Source organism: Varroa destructor, unplaced genomic scaffold (assembly GCF_002443255.2).
Source record: "Varroa destructor unplaced genomic scaffold, Vdes_3.0 BEIS01000005.1, whole genome shotgun sequence".
In the NCBI taxonomy this organism is placed as follows: Eukaryota; Metazoa; Arthropoda; class Arachnida; order Mesostigmata; family Varroidae; genus Varroa; species Varroa destructor.
This window is the reverse complement of record NW_019211458.1, coordinates 34,013,794-34,029,885: the sequence shown is the minus strand read 5'-3', so window position 1 is coordinate 34,029,885 and position 16,092 is coordinate 34,013,794. Positions and strand designations below refer to the sequence as shown.

Genomic DNA, 16,092 nt, shown 5'->3' with positions numbered 1-16,092 from the left:
TGCGCATATTTTGTTGTCTGCGATTTAATATTGCTTAATTACACTTGTAATATATCGACGAGTCGCTACAATTACATGTTATTACGCGATTAACAATCAGGTAGATATAAAAAGCTGAATAAAAGACATGCGGATGCTTGAGGTCCTTCTGAATCTCAATTTTTATTTTGTTAATAAATAACAAAATATATATTTCCACCATTCATTCTCATCAGTACTACCGTATAGCGACATATCCGTAATACATCTATCAGGCCAGTGAGGACTTCAATCATCTGTCGTACTTTCGTTTAATAGTTTGTAAACCATTATTTTCTTTTGTTCAATCACCTCTGCTGTATAGTTTTTTTTATTTTTGGTCAACGATGCCATTCTTTTTTGCCTCGAGGCTCTAGCTTTAGTCTTATTTTCGTAAAATTTATAGTATTTACTTATTTCTTTAGTTAAAATCTATCTAGTGACTACGATGCGTGCTTCCAATGATAAAAGATGTTTTGTTTCCAGTTCCCCCTTTTACAAAGTGTCATTGATAACGAAACACTCCTACATCTTACTGTAATAATTATGGTACTTATTAGTAATGATATTAACTAGTGTACAGTAAAACCTTCTTGCCATTTAAAGATAACTTACGAAAGTGTATACGTATGTATACTTGTGTGGTTAACATAATACGTATAAAGTTCGCTTAACCGCACATAGTAAAAGACGAACGGCTATTTTCGGTTGTGTACAGTGTGCTACTTTATGTTTCCGTTAACACTTTGTCCACTATCATTACGGTTGGTTGGCGAGAGTCTCATTTTCACTTCCGATGTATACCGATCTCATACAACTTGAATAGAGTAAACCCTTTTGTAGCCTCTGTAGAAATCGAATAATCCTGTGGTTTCAGCCTCAAAGGAAACTAATCTCTTATCTAACTGAATTAGTAGAATTAGTTACATTGACGGTAAATAAACGCTGTACAGGCCTACATGTTAGAATGTATCTATGGACAACTAGTCTACATGTAATATATGTAAACATATAAGAGTGTAATTGAATAAACAAAATAAAATAAACTAAAGAGCAGAGCAAAAAATTTAATAGATCAAAATATTTTTGTCATTGCTTATGTTTTGCCCTAGCGAATAATTACATCCAGGTAATTGACAGGCTCTAGTTAACATACGGGTAGAGAACATACGATATAGTTTAAAACCGTACATAATAAAATATATCTCTTCACAAGACGGGGCCGGGGCAAAAGCAACCATAGATCAATGTAAACAAAGATGTCCAATTGCTGTGATTCAGAAGATAAATCGACCTTTGCGCAGTTGACCAGTCGTCAATAATTCTAGATATAACAAAACATTCACAGAGGCAACGGTAACAAGCAAGCTGGTCAGGGACTCATAAGGTTCACCAACAGCTACAACTTCCATGTATGACCGACAACATAGTCCAACTTCCCTTTGACTTCTCTTTCAACATAACCTTATCACGTATGTATGCTTCATATAAACACGGAAACAACTCCCTTCAAAATTACTATTTCAAATCGATAAACGAGCTCGTTCATGTCCTCTAAGCTTACAAGGACCTTGGTCATTCTGTATGTGACTGTGTCTCTGCGAAAGTCTAGTAGATACATTTAGTTGTGCATCTTCATTAATGTGTGCTAGCCATTACGAGCTAGCTTTGGTGTCGCATAAATACACATTTATACTTATACATCGTGCTGACTTGTACACTTGAGTAACGCTTCTTCACTAAAGCTATATCCTGAGCGGCCGTCTTCCTTAGGGTTGGTCTTTTCATTTGATTTATGTTGAGTGCGTGATCAGTGCGATCAGTGCAGCCATCTCTGCCTTACATCTAATAATAATCATGGTGGTATTTGAATGCTTCAGTAGAAGCCGTTATCAGGCCATAGGCGACTCAGAAGATGCACTCAAGACATTTTGCTGTCAAGAATTTTCGTTATCTAAGGAACGACATGAAGTTTGCAACTGCGTGGCTTTAGTACGTTTACTAACTGGGTTAGAAATAGAGTCGTAGCTTCCTTTTCCAGATATATTATCTGACTGAGCAATAATCACGTTTTTCTTTCTAATCCCGGCGCCGCGGACAAATTTCAAGACACCATTTCAGCCTATTTCCCGCCACGATTAAAGTGAGAACTTACGTCAACAACACGCCAGTGTGCATTTATATATCCTATGTACCAGATTATCACCGTGATCGCTGCTATACGAGTTCTGTCATATGCGTTGTTTGTTTGTTGTGCTTTTCATACTTCATATTGTTTGGTTGACATTTGCCATTCTATTACGTATGTATCCCGAAGGCTAGATTATACCTATTCCAGGATTAGTATGAAAGTGCTTATTTTTTTATCAACTTTGCATGGTTTTTTGAGCGTCACTTGAACGCTTGGAAAATTTGGGAGTTTTGTGCTCCCGTTGGACAATGCTGGTATAACAAGGCAACAAACAAGGCAAAGCACATCCACGACTACTGAACTACCGTAATAATGACTGGCTCGGCAAAATGTTATGTATATGTATATATATATTGGAATAACAACCTAGCTAAATGCTTCGCATGTCCACGGGCCCGCGTGGATCAGCTCACACCTGACAAAGAAGTAAATGTTATAATTGACTTGCGAAAATCGAATCTGGTCGTAATGTTGTTTCGTCACTGTATTTCGGTCACATCGTGGCATTGCTAATAGCGGTATAATCAAGCCATTTTTTTCCGCCGTGTATTCGTCCACAAGACAACTCATACGTGTGGTACTTGCAAGGAGCAGCCTTCGGTTATTCCCTGACACATGTCCACCCCATCTGTCAATTCAGCGCTGCGCCGAAGGGCCCGTACGATTGATGAGCATTAAAAGTAAAGGCCTACTTCCTGGCATTCCTTTTGGTTTCTAAGACTTCTTGCTGAAGCCTTCTGTCAGCGCTACAGCGGCTTTCGTAGTACGCGCCAAATGCGCGACGTTGTTACTACGGTTGCTATAGGTTTCTTCAGACGGAATATAGGTATCGCAAAATTCTTCCCAGAAGACAATTCAAACTTAACATAAACAGATACTACAGTAAGACAGCGCTTTGGCTATTTTTGCTCAGTCGAGACTGCACTTAGCACCAAGAGAAAAATGGCGCACTTTGCTGGAAGCTTTGCGTGAAGTGCGTTGCCTCCCAGGCGCCCTTTGCGCGTCCGTATTTACGCTCCACGATAACGGCAGGCGTCTGCACCAACTGGACAGGTGAACGGTCGTCTTTGAGTGCTTGTACTAGATTCAATACCTGCAATAATATTACGGCATGACTATTAGTGAACTGCGTATAGTCCGAGGAAAATACTTTCACATTTACAGCTAATAGAAACATGCTAAAAAATTTACTATGTACCGAAATGCTTATCCTATTTCATTCGAAGGTTATTTATTCACTGAATAATATGGAAAAAAACGGGCATTCATTTGCATTCTCACCTGGCCTCGCAGCACGCTCATCTGCTTCTCAAAAATGTGTCGATCAAAGCCCGGATCCCGTCGAAAAAGATCGTGTAGTTCATCACAGATATCCTGCACAAAAGTCTGGTCAGACAGCTGAGGCAAGACAAGGTCCTTAGTCTCCTGAGAGAATGGCAGTTTCGCTTGTGGCAACCAGGCCCAGTGATAGGGGTACGCCCGCCACGAGTCGGGATGCTTGAACGGGAACGCTAGGCCATTGTCGATGGCCGCTATTTTAATTTCCGCCTGCTTCGGCGACCACGTCTGCCCAGATCACATAAAGAAGAAAATAAACGAACTCTTGATTGGTTCCTGCTCTCGCGTATTTTGTTATTTGTGATCTACGAAATGAATAGTAGCCGAAAAACACTACTGCCATACTAAAAAGCGAAATCACCTGCAACAGCCTTCAGTAACAAATGCCTCATGTCATCTCTGCACATTACTGCACGATAAACATGTAACCATGTAAGCTATACCAGAATATCCAGATCCCATCCAAAGATATATGAAACCTATAATAACAAAAACAGCCAAACGAATAAACTAGTGATAGTGAGCGTCCGGTTTATGTTAGTTAAGTTGCTAGAAAATAAGATTTTGATTCTTTAGTTTGAGGATCCAGCGATACTATTCTGAGATGTGCTAGTGTTTGAAAGCAGGCTAGATAGGTATGATAGGTTCAGTTTAGAATAAAAAAAATCACGCTTTTTCTCCGGACTCATGTGCTTCCCGGCAGGCCGTTGCTAAAAGCAATATTTCTTAACTGCATGTTGGAATCGCCACCTCAGTGAAAGATTTTAGAAGCTGAATCATGAACGAGATATGCTGAAATTATACAATATGTGCATTCACTCTAAATAAATTCGTTAAGGAATCTTATAGTTGTGGTTCTGCTTACCGAACGCAACAATAGACATACAATGTAATTGTAACATTAAAAGGTAAGCTGATAAACATGTACATGCAAAAGACAGGACAAGCAAATAATGTAATAAAATCAATGAATTATTTTGAGTTGATGGCATCACGCTATGCATTGTTTATTATTGTAAACGGTCTGTAATTGGACCAAGTTTCCTGCTATTCGCAGCCTTTCGACATAGATTACATTTTTATGCTTTCATTTGGTTACACAATGACCAGAGCACTGAAGCAATTAAAGCAGACTTAAAACTGAAAGATGCAAACTAACACGTAATGTAAAATAAGCACCGGCGTCATATGGCTGATACTTAAAAAGGGGCAGCACATTCTGACATTTTTGTCAGAATTGGTTGACTCATATTAGCCAATATCATGTTATTTTCATCCAGCCTTCCAATGCACCTACAGGAACAACTACGGTCTATTATACAGTCTAGAAGTTTCTATAGATTATTCTGAATGAAAACGTGAGTATGCCAAACATTTGTTAGGAATGCCGGCACTTCGAAGTATAAATGTGCTTAAGAAGCAGGCATACCAAAAATATTTTTACTTGGGGTATCGTAAAGAGCGAAATTTTTACCCAGAAATTGGTATCCGCCGACAAAACGAGGCAAAAAGTCAATCGAAAGATCAATAGTAACGGGAAGCTATGCATCAATGCATCCTCGAGTGTTGCCAGCAGATTGCAAACAGGTGCGGTTAGTAAAGACGGCCGCCTCTAATATTTACGTTACAGCATGACAAACCTGAGTCGAAGGTACCAAAAGACTAGCGAAATGGTAGAGGCAGCAAAATATCGTCACTAGTAAATGAGAGAAATTAAACACAAAAGCATAACTAGGAGATAAGTGATGGAATGCAGATTCAAACGACAATGCATGGAATGGGATGAAAATGTACTGTCAACAACGAAGAACAACAAATATACCCACACCAAAGGCACTCATTCCGTAAGTATTTATGAGTGACCCAAAAGCGGGATCGATGCTTGCTATAATCACCTTCTGACAGCAGGTTACATCGATAGAGTAGAACTGTGAGACACAATAGCTAGTGATGTAATGTGCAGGATGGATACGACTAATGCAAAGGCTGCGGCAGAGGTTAGAGTTAAAAAATGTGAAAAATCATAACAAGGAAGAAAGTTATCCGTGACTTGAAACAGAACTAGAGATGGCCAGAAAATAGATGGCGTCGGTGAATACCCGCTTTGCTATCGACTACTGCGCCATCTATTGCCGATTTGCCAAAAGGTGGAACGATGCGCAAACAGATGCATAGATATCGCGTTTGTATGTTTTTGTTCACGGCTTGACACTTCGTTGCAATTTTTGGCCATTGTATTATTTTGCTTACCACGGTGTCCTCTATCGGAAGCGCACACTGTTGCCAGATGGGGTTATGCAACCATCAGCGGAGAAAGAGACAAAAGACAGAAACGCAAAAAAGATATCAATCAGAAAGGCAGCTCAAATACGAGAATTTGATCAATCGCCACAGAATCGTCGACTGACCACTTGTCGGCAAATAGTAAACAATTATGGGAATGCAAGTGAAACCTTCACTGAAACGTTTAGCTGAATAAAGATTTAAATTGATTAATCGAAGAAACATCGAAGAAACTAATGTAACCAAACTGCTCGGAAGAATAGCTTCGTTTCGTATTAAAGTTATTCAACGACTAGCTGAGTACTATTAGGCGCCACGATAATGTGAAAAGGTTTTATATGATGCCCGCTTTATTTTAGCATCCATTTATATATATTAAAGGTTATCTGGAATACTATCGAATAAGTGACGTATGAGATTTCTGCACTATAAGCTGAACGAATACATTGAATGGGCAATTATGTGGCGCACTTTCAGAGAATCAGCTACCTTGAAGAAAAAAGAAAACGAAGTGTACGTACTGATGGCTGTCGTTAAGCAAATCGGGTTATTGAAATGTTAGAATGCTATACAAATCAGATTATACGTTTGAGGTTCCGCTTTACTATTTGATTACTTTTATTTCAAACAATACGAGGTCTAATGATTTTTTGTTAGGGGGCGGCGAGTACTAAATACATACATTTTATTTTTACAATTCTCAAAACGTGTGTCCGCATCCTAATAGACGGCCCTTTTTGATTTTCCCCCCATAGGAATACGCCAGATACACATTGTTATGTATATAGTTGAAATTAAGGCTTCCTAAAATGTTTTTTTAATGACAAATGCAAAGTTGGTTATCGGTATAAGTGAAATGTAAGCGGGTAAGCGCGATCCTTCTTGAGACACTACGAAAGCGTATAGGGTCGTCTGTGATAAGCAAATTCGCAAAGAATGAACGGAATTTGGGATTATTTCAGCATGAGGCTAACATGCATCTGTCGTTACGTTTCCTTTACAAGAATCAACCAGATCGTCATTAATTCCATATAATCAAATTTTTGTTTTCTTATTAGATTATTTACAATACAATCTAATTTAGACAAGTATTTAATGAATTAGTTAATTTATATTTGATGAAGACAAACGTCCAAAATATTTTTTAATCAGCAGCGCATTTGTTTTGTCAAACCGACGCGCTATCAGTTTTCGTACAAAAATTTGTGAGAACACGGAACTCTCGAAGAATTCTAGATAATGTATTAAACAACCTACCTCAGGTTCCTTATCAGGGCGCACACATTTAATTAACCAGTTATCGTTTCCGCGATCTGAAATCAGATTCGTTCCCATACATGACTATTTCAACTGACAATAAATCCTCATTTGAACGGTACCGCAGAATAAGGATCGTTTAATAGTAGCTGCTGAATAATACGAGGTAACGCTGGCGTCTGCATATAAGCAAATTTGTGTTCAAAGGCCGGTTTCCTAATGCAAAAAAAATCGTAATTTAAAAATATGACTGAGATATATAATTGCTGCTAATTTACAAAGTGTTCAAACAGTAGCTACAAATTCCACTTAGGTGAAAATCACAAACCTGTGTTTCGAATGATATAGTCGAGTATAACTAGTCGTTCAAATTGCAGCTGAAAAGCTTTCTTCATATCATCAGGTAGCGGGTCTTGTTCCCATTTGCGCAGCCACTCTTCTGCGTCCTGATAGCCTTTGACGTAAGTTTGAAACGAACCATTCTTCGGCGGCAAACCAATTCGATTGAAACGCCGGCCAACCTTTGGAAATCTAAGCAACGATAAAATGGCATTCAAATATTTAATTATTATACACGTCCAAAAATTAGTGATTAATTCAATGGACGACCACGCATGGCATAACATGCAATTCACATATTAAGTACAATAATCACTAAAACATTTTTGTGACGGTTAACATTTTTCAAATATCAGTCGCTCTAGATTATTTTATTAGTTTTAGCCGTTATATGTGAATAGGCAGCCGGCTTCTTCGGGGGGCTACAGTTTTTCTTCGGATTTTATTGGCTAATGGCTTGAATAAAACACGCATTAACTTGCACTGATCATCCATTCTTAATTTTCTAAGCAGCTAATCGTACCTGTCACTAACACTTTGTTTTGTCTTGCTTTTCGCTCGATCAATGGCGGTATAGTTGAACGTTTCAGAAACGAGAGCTACCACAAAGGTTTTCGGCACAATATTCAACTGGAGCCGACGATCTACGATCGATGCGCCTGCCTCAGATAGGTAACCTTGGTTCGGCACCAGGCAGCTACGACCGAAACAACACGGACAGCAAACCTAAATCAACCCCGTTACGGTCAAATCAAACGAAACATTCTAAGTGCTCTGGAGATGCTCGCAGCTGGACTATTACGACATTCCATATTATTCACATGATGTGCTGATTAAAAGCTGTTAATTATTCCAAGAAATGTATTCTTTGATTGGCAAACGGTACTGTTTACCTTATGCATCCATTTGGTCCATTTTGGGTTTAGACGTCCGTAAGGCTCCTCGTCCTTCGGTTTAAAGACCCCAACTCGCTGAAATCGGAGGAAAAACGTTTACATTAGTTGGATATAGCATAACACGGTCGATATCACATATCCGTTCGCTTTTGATACGCATCTTTAAGGAGAAAACACCAAACCTCGTGTTGTATGTTCTTGACATAGTAGCTGCCGGAGCTTCCCTGGTAGATCCTCTCGGGCAAGACGTTGTTCTCGATAGCCGTCTCCGCTTCGTGCACCAACCCCGCAAACTCTGAGTCGGCCAAATACGCCTCACTAAAGTCCACGTTCTCCTCTCCACCCACTGGCTTAAGCAGGGGCTGATTCTCCTGAGTTTTTAAATTGTGCCACAAAATTGATAGTACGAACCTCAGTTGAACAGTTTGTATCTTATTTTTGTTGGCAACCAAAACATGTATGTTTCGCATTCGAAATGAGTGTATAGACTTCGAATATAAATTTATAACAAAATACGTTAATTGAAGCACGTGTAGCCAGGTATTAAGTGAAAATAATTAGCATACACCACCTAAAAAGCTTACGCTAATGAAACTTCTTTCATATCGCCTTATATATAATAAATATCTGAGTTTCAAATAGTCTATTAAATGTCCAAATCTCCAAAGTTGCCTAACACGTTCGTTATTGCTGAAGCTTGTTGTGAACTTTTAATTCCTTTAGTTTCATCGACATAGTTCTCCCAACAGGAGTCATCTAATTAACCTTTTCTTGTTGGGTTTGACATCATTAATTTGCTTGCCATAGCATTTGACTCATGTTTCTGCTGATTCCAAACTATGGCATAAAACGAATGTTTGACAAATTGTGAGCAATTATGATAAAATAGGAAATCCATGTTCACCTCTCTGAAATGACCTGATTTAAAAATTACTGTTATTATAGGTGAAAATATAACTGTTTAGCTTGAACGTTTCAGCTGTTGAGTACTTTTTCTATCTAAGAAGTCTGCATGTAGAAGCAAACAATTATTGAGCTTCAATTAAAAGATCACAGCCAGAAGTTTCCTCAAACTTCCCTCTCCAGTCTTTCGAATTCTTGGCCTCTTTCTCCTGCAACAGATCGATAGTATAAATACCATGACTGGATGCTAAACAACCACCAGCAGAGTTGGTCCTTACAAGTCGCTGAAAAAATATGTACTAACAAGTATGCAACGAAAATTCTTCTTTATCCACACATAATTTGTTTGGAGTCTAATAAATAGCCCAGTTTGTTGGAATGATAGGTTCAGCTAACCCAACGGGCGCCAGTAGTCGTAAATCGTCGTGTCGCGTTAAAAAAGTCACCGCAGCCGCTAAGGCGTCTGTCACATATCGGCGGTCGTTTCACCCATTAAAACAAGTCCAACTGTGTGACGGTGTCTGTTATAGCTGTGCTTTTCGTTATGTGGGCCCCTAAATGAGTGTTTATGCATCTAGTTTCGCCCGAGAATAACTCTCTTGCGCCAGGCAATGTCGATAAGCAATTTGCGTAAGAACGACAGGAACTTTCTTCACAATTTTGATCGGCAACGTAAGGCAACACGACAACAGCAGTCGCAAGCGTAAAAAGTGACAAACAGAAGAAACGAGTTTGAAGTAATTTTTAGGCGGCACAAATTACAGTTTACAAACTCGTTAAAGTTATACGCATCTGTATAAGCAACTTTACATTTGCTGCAACGTCATCGCACTCACTCATACAGTATGTGAGCTTAGAAAAGAACATGATATTACTAGCGCTGCTTTAACACTGGTAATAATACAGGTTCAACTTAATAGCGTTTGGTATACAAGTTTCACAACAATGGCACTCGGTCGAGAGTTAAATGATTTTGAGGATCTGCAGCGAGCCTTAAATTCAGCGACTTCATTAAAAATATATTATGATTTACCACGAACAAGTGCAGAGATCCTTGGCCTTATAGAGTCCCCAAAACTCAACATGGAGAATACCCATAATGGTTGGGATACGCTCCGAAATATGTTTGTAGCTGGCGGTAGGATATTTACGTGCAACTTAGCGCCTGCGACTCGATTCCACAGCTCTTCTCCAATTGTTCTGTCATGTAGGGTGGAGCCCTCTTTGTAATAGCTCAGCTAGCCAATCACTCGCTGTTCCGCCGCTGGTTGAACGCGTAACAGTTTGTTAGGTAGTGGTCCGTGATCGTGCAGAGCTGTGACAGACCTCCTCCACTGTTTCCTCAGCGAGTGAAATAATAGCAGAAGGTCCGCGACGCTGTCCCGTTGCCCTTGTTGCTGATGATGATATATATGTTGCCGTAACTACCTTCGCGTCCCGAGGCTTCTTTCAGTAGCCATTACGACATTTCACCGGAGAGGCACTATGGTTGTGTCTTGTTGCTCTGTCGTGCATATTATGCTGTGACATAGCAAACGCTGAAGTGATGTAGTGACAATATGTCGCGTTAAGAATAGGGCAGACTTTCGAAAACAACAACTTAACTACAGTCTCTTTTCGACTAAATTTGGGCCTATCAATGAAAAAAGCGCTTCTTTGTTTTCATTTATAAAAAAAAATGAAGCATGGACCGCCACCGCTGTTGCTATATGCCCACACCATAACTTTCAATTATTCTTGACAGAACTTGCAGATGCCCTTAGTTGTCATAAGATCTATTTTGAGTTGGAAAGCTCCCGTCTAAACGACGTGTCAGTCCAGTTCATAGATAAAATAAAGTTCATGTCGAGAGATAGTGGCCGCACAGTTTTAAGAAAGCAAATATTAAATGGAGTATTCGGTTTTTCTGCATTATGTAAGGAAGCCGCTTACAATGTAGGCTTTTTTTAGCACAGCCTGAATAGAATTACCTTGTCTAAGCTAACCCACTTCCGACGAGGATGTGTGAGCATTGCTTTTTTGCTCAATTGTACTATACAATAAAACATGTACCTCCGAACTATTTAAAAGCAAACTATCGGATTTTGAAACTGCCAAAGAAAAGTCAGTTCGTCAAAATTTGCAAAAGCTACGTTCATTGTTGGCAAAGAAAAGCTGCGAAAGTACAAAAAGGGAAATTTCTTATATAACGTACACCTTTCTGGTAGTATAAAACAATCATCAGAAACCTATGAAAACCGTTGGTTAACGTTCAAAGATTCTGAACGCTGTAATCCTTTTATATGGTGGTGAAAAATTTTAATACCTTCTGATATTTTATCTGATCTTAGTTCGTTCTTAGGTTATAGGGTCTGTAACAATGCACAGACGATTACACTGATCATAAATCAACAGATTTACATGAGTGCGTAGAGTACATGTACATATTTTCCAACCTTTGATGCGATATCGTTTATATTGTCGAATAATTCTATCCTTGTAGATATTCAAGCTGTCGTATTTAAGATACAACATAAAGCATTCACATTCATTCAAAAAATCTGATTCTTAAAGATATACTTCACATTTGACGAGTCGCCGCTATATCGTACAGGTTGTGTCAGAGCATAACTGAACAAATATTAGAACGATAGAATTAGAATACGTTGTTTTAAGAACAAACGAAAATTTTAGAGAGAACGCTTAACCGGTAACACTTCCAAGGTTTCTCTTATTATTATACCTACTAAAACTAAACTTGATTGAATTATGTATCATTACATTAGTGGTGCTAATCTTAAAGATTAGAATGGGTACTAGTTGTCGTCATCTATTAAACTAAAGATGACAGTCGTTTTATTCGAATTGGAATGTTCGGCGAACGTCCAATACAACACCGAGTTTGTGTGCTATTAGATCGTGTTGTCACAGTCGTAATGATGAAGAACTCTATAAATTCAATAGCCTGTTTAATATGTTCAAAGCCAATTAGTAAAACATCCCGCATCACTGTATACAAATGACTGTTATCTTCCCCAAAAAGATGTACCAATTTCAACTGACCGTTCAAAGTTTCCGAACTGTCCTGTTCCATACATATCCATAGTGGTGTCACGAATCAGGCCTTCAGCGAAGGTACATTCCTATTTTTCTGTTCTCATATAAAAATACCTAAATTGCTTGCGATATTGGCGTTAAATTCCCACGATTTGGGAGCTCACTTTAGACAGTTGTATGAATTCTATCGTCGCCAGAAAACAAGCTCATAAACCGCCGACGCTATGGATCACAAAAACAAGTTTCAAACAATTTGTTTTGAGGAATGAATCATAAGTGGCAACTATTTATGCTGTGTCAGGCAAGTACGACGTACATAGGCTGTGCAAAGTCAAAGAGCAGCTATCCATAACCTAAATGCTTCAGTAATCCGTCAGCATAATTAAAGAAACAGAGCCGACGATAACGCTTGTTTAGTGATAAAAAGATATGCTATATCATTCTTTACATGTCATGATTAGACCTTCAGAAGAAGTTTAACTTCCGTCGAGTATTATTAGCATGATGACTGGCTGTACCGAAATCCGGCTGACACAATTTAGAACGTGCGTGTAAAATGTTCACATTGCCCTGATGGGCAATCTACTAAAAACCATTTATCGGTACATTATTGTTGCAGTAAAAAAACAGTAATTAAATCAACAATGACTTTTTACTAGTAGAAGTCAACGACAAACATAGCGATATGTACTACCGTGACGGTATTCGTCATTTTGAAAAGAAAATACAACGCAGAAAATTAACCTGACCACCATAGGCCTAAAAATGGCGCCAATTCTTATACGTGTAACATTTTTGTAGCCGGCTGTTCAGTTCAAATAAACTGTTCGCATGGTGGTGGGGCACCAATAATTATTACTGAATTATATTTCACTGCAATGGCATAACGATGCTATTAACATCCTTGAGTAAACGTTCGTTGTGAGACAGACAATATCAGTTACTTGTGTATATACAATATGAGTAAAAGGTAAATGTAACCTCAAAAGATCACAGCTCCAGACGACCAAAGACTCTACAATGTTATTCCAGGAAGTCCTATAGAAACTCGCTTGGACAATTTCACGTTAGTGTCTAGATCCGCAGACGCATTCAATCAACTTATCATTGTATATGTTAATTATTCTACGCGTTATATTGTAGACTAATTATATCCATAGATTATATATGGTGCTACTTGCTATTTTCTGCCGTACAAGGTCAGTGACGTCGGACATGTTCAAGAAGCGGACTCGTTTTTCACTTGACAACGGCTGCAACGAAATCGACGGTTCACCTTCGACATTTTGGTGCGACCGATGCACCAATGCTGGCTCTAAACTGTTCGGTAAACCACTAAGCGGATTCATTTTTCTATTTTTATTTTTTTTTTGTATTGTTTTTTTTATATTTTTCAAAATTCACTCGATTAAAAACACGAATCTTCGCACTTCATCCATTATAGTCGTTCACACACTTCAACTTTTAGTTCTAGGCAAAGAGACAGTAGCAAAATACTATTTTCAACACCTTGCTACTACTGATTGATTAACTGATTGACTGATATGGACTGTACAGTTAAAACTTTGCCTGCCTGCCTGGTTCTATTGATTGCCCATTACTTTGTTGTCCACTGTATACTGCCGCGACACTCTCAATATTAGGCGTCACTCAATTTGGCGCATAAACCGACGGAACCAATGCATAGCACCGAAATATTGCATGAACCCGGCTGGATCTCGTTCCTTGCATTTGGCTCGCTCGCCCCCTCGTGTCGGTGGTAAATTGTGTTGAACTATGTTATCATGCTTACCAGCTGTGGGTGTACTCTGATTTCATAGTGTGAAATGATAGCATGCAGTACGTCAGTTTGTCTATGTGTCGCTTACACTTGCAGAGAATTGTAGTGAGGTGATCGAAGAAGCGAATGACACTCACGTGACTAGACAATCGGAACGACAAAACAGTCTACTACAAACATACACGCGCCCAGTGTGTATCATTACCACTGTACATAGACTGGTACTTGAGTTGCCGAGACCAATCAGAGTGAAACTTTCAAGCCTCAAAATAAAGGCGAAGATGGAAAACTGTGAACACGCCTTCACTGCTGATGGCGAAAAGATATCTATATCTAAGTATTTACACTGCACTGTACGGATAGATAACCTACAGTCTTGTTAGTAGCATCACAGCATGGAAAGCCGCCTCTGTTCACCCGGCCGGCCACGTCAAGCCGGAAGTACACGGCGCATATGTGGCTCTCGAGAAACATTACACCCGGAAAATCATCACTGCTTATGCCTATATTGTAACTACTGTTGCCGGCAGTCTCTAAAAAGCCGGTATAGTACACCACAGAGTACGTTCTCTTGCTCTTGGTGGCAACTACTGATAGTATAACTATTGTATGCCGTTCGGCGTTTTTCACCGACTTGACGGCCATCTAAGATGTGTTAGCCAAGCAGTTAGCTAAGAGAGCAGCAAAAAGACGAAAGCCAATGAAAGCACACCTTTACAGTGAGGAAGTAAATTGCCATAGCAGCTCGTAGCGGGATATTAATGATACTATATTTTGTCGGATACACTAATACACATTGTATTACTAGTATTAGGAAAATACAAATAAAAACAGCACGACAGTTATTATGGTGGACGTTGTTTACCAGCTTGTACTTGTTTAATCTTCTGTAGCGGTTGGTCACTGGTGGAGACCTAGCGTTGTTATCGTGAAATTCCCAGAAGTCATTACTTAATTTTTAACGGCCAAGAAGCTTTTGGATTACATACTTACTGTGTTTCTAACACTGAACGGTACACGGAAAGCTAAAGAGAACGTGTAGGCAACATAATTACAATGTTTTTTATAAACATAAAAAACAGATTATAGCAGAGCGCTTCTCCAATTAGTATCGTTGTAATGTCACGTGTCTACTGCATGAGTCATCAAAGTACCAATTAACCTAATGCACTCCGGAACTTGTTACTACGTCAAGATTGCCAAATATGTGGCAAAACAGGTTGCCCTTTTCGGTGCTCTAGTGCGAATGAGTGCCAGCGAGTCATAATCGTTGGGCTGGAACGCAAAACCAGACTCAACTTTCAGAAATAACTTACAATCATACATAGTCTAATGAATGCATCTACTGTGGCAGATTTACTGTTGTTAGTTCACGGTGGTCTTCCAATTGTTGATCTCTTTATGTTCATATCTATTACAGCCTTTTGTTAGGCAGGTGGGTACGTACCTTTGTCGAAAATGTGACATCGGGAAGCAAACTGCTACTTGCCTCCACGATTCCACTGCCGGTGCTGTCCCGTTCTGTTTCGCACTGAATTACACTATTGGCCCCTTGGTCTCCCGCCCCCTGAGTGTCCATTTTGGCGGTTGCTGATTTACCGCCAGCTTACTCCGTCAAACGTTATACTCAGGCACCCACACAAGGATGAAGGAAATCTCTTTTGACTAGAGACTCTTCTTCGGCACTATTCTACTACTCCTATTGCTGCTGTATTCGATTGTACCAGCGAAGCTCTGTGATCTTTGTCGGGGGAGTTCCAGCCTTACACCGTGCAATTCTTTCTCTTGCTCGTAACCATAGTCTCGATTCTGCCACTCAGTAGCTGGATAGCATGAGCCACATGAAATCATCGAATCTTCTCCAGACCCACACTCACACCAGGGGCAATCGACTCTGCAGTCGCATCGCTCACAGAAACACTATTCGTTTTACTGCTAGCCGTATTGTCACTCTGCTGACATGCATACCAGCTACAGCACCAGCTGCCACATAGGAGTAGAATGTATACATACATGAACAGACACGCACAGACACAGATACACACACGCAA

General features: G+C 39.5%; 1 protein-coding gene across 7 annotated transcripts; it reads right to left on the bottom strand.

Moving 5' to 3' along the window:
• Positions 1-134: 134 nt before the first annotated feature.
• On the bottom strand, positions 135-16,089 carry Pi4KIIalpha (phosphatidylinositol 4-kinase II alpha). 7 transcript variants are annotated; one of them, XM_086991060.1, is made up of 9 exons: positions 15,489-16,085; positions 8,505-8,693; positions 8,320-8,397; positions 7,950-8,152; positions 7,416-7,618; positions 7,088-7,143; positions 5,798-5,824; positions 3,491-3,775; positions 135-3,302 (listed from the first exon to the last, which is right to left on the bottom strand). In XM_086991060.1, the coding sequence occupies exons 1-9, from the start codon at positions 15,618-15,620 to the stop codon at positions 3,135-3,137; spliced, it is 1,341 nt and encodes a 446-aa protein (XP_086847186.1). In that variant the 5' UTR covers positions 15,621-16,085; the 3' UTR covers positions 135-3,134. The 7 variants fall into 7 exon arrangements, with proteins under 7 accessions (XP_086847186.1, XP_086847187.1, XP_022665344.1 ...); XM_086991061.1 differs by lacking the exon at positions 15,489-16,085 and adding an exon at positions 14,754-14,795; XM_022809609.2 differs by lacking the exon at positions 15,489-16,085 and adding an exon at positions 14,414-14,720.
• Positions 16,090-16,092: the final 3 nt, after the last annotated feature.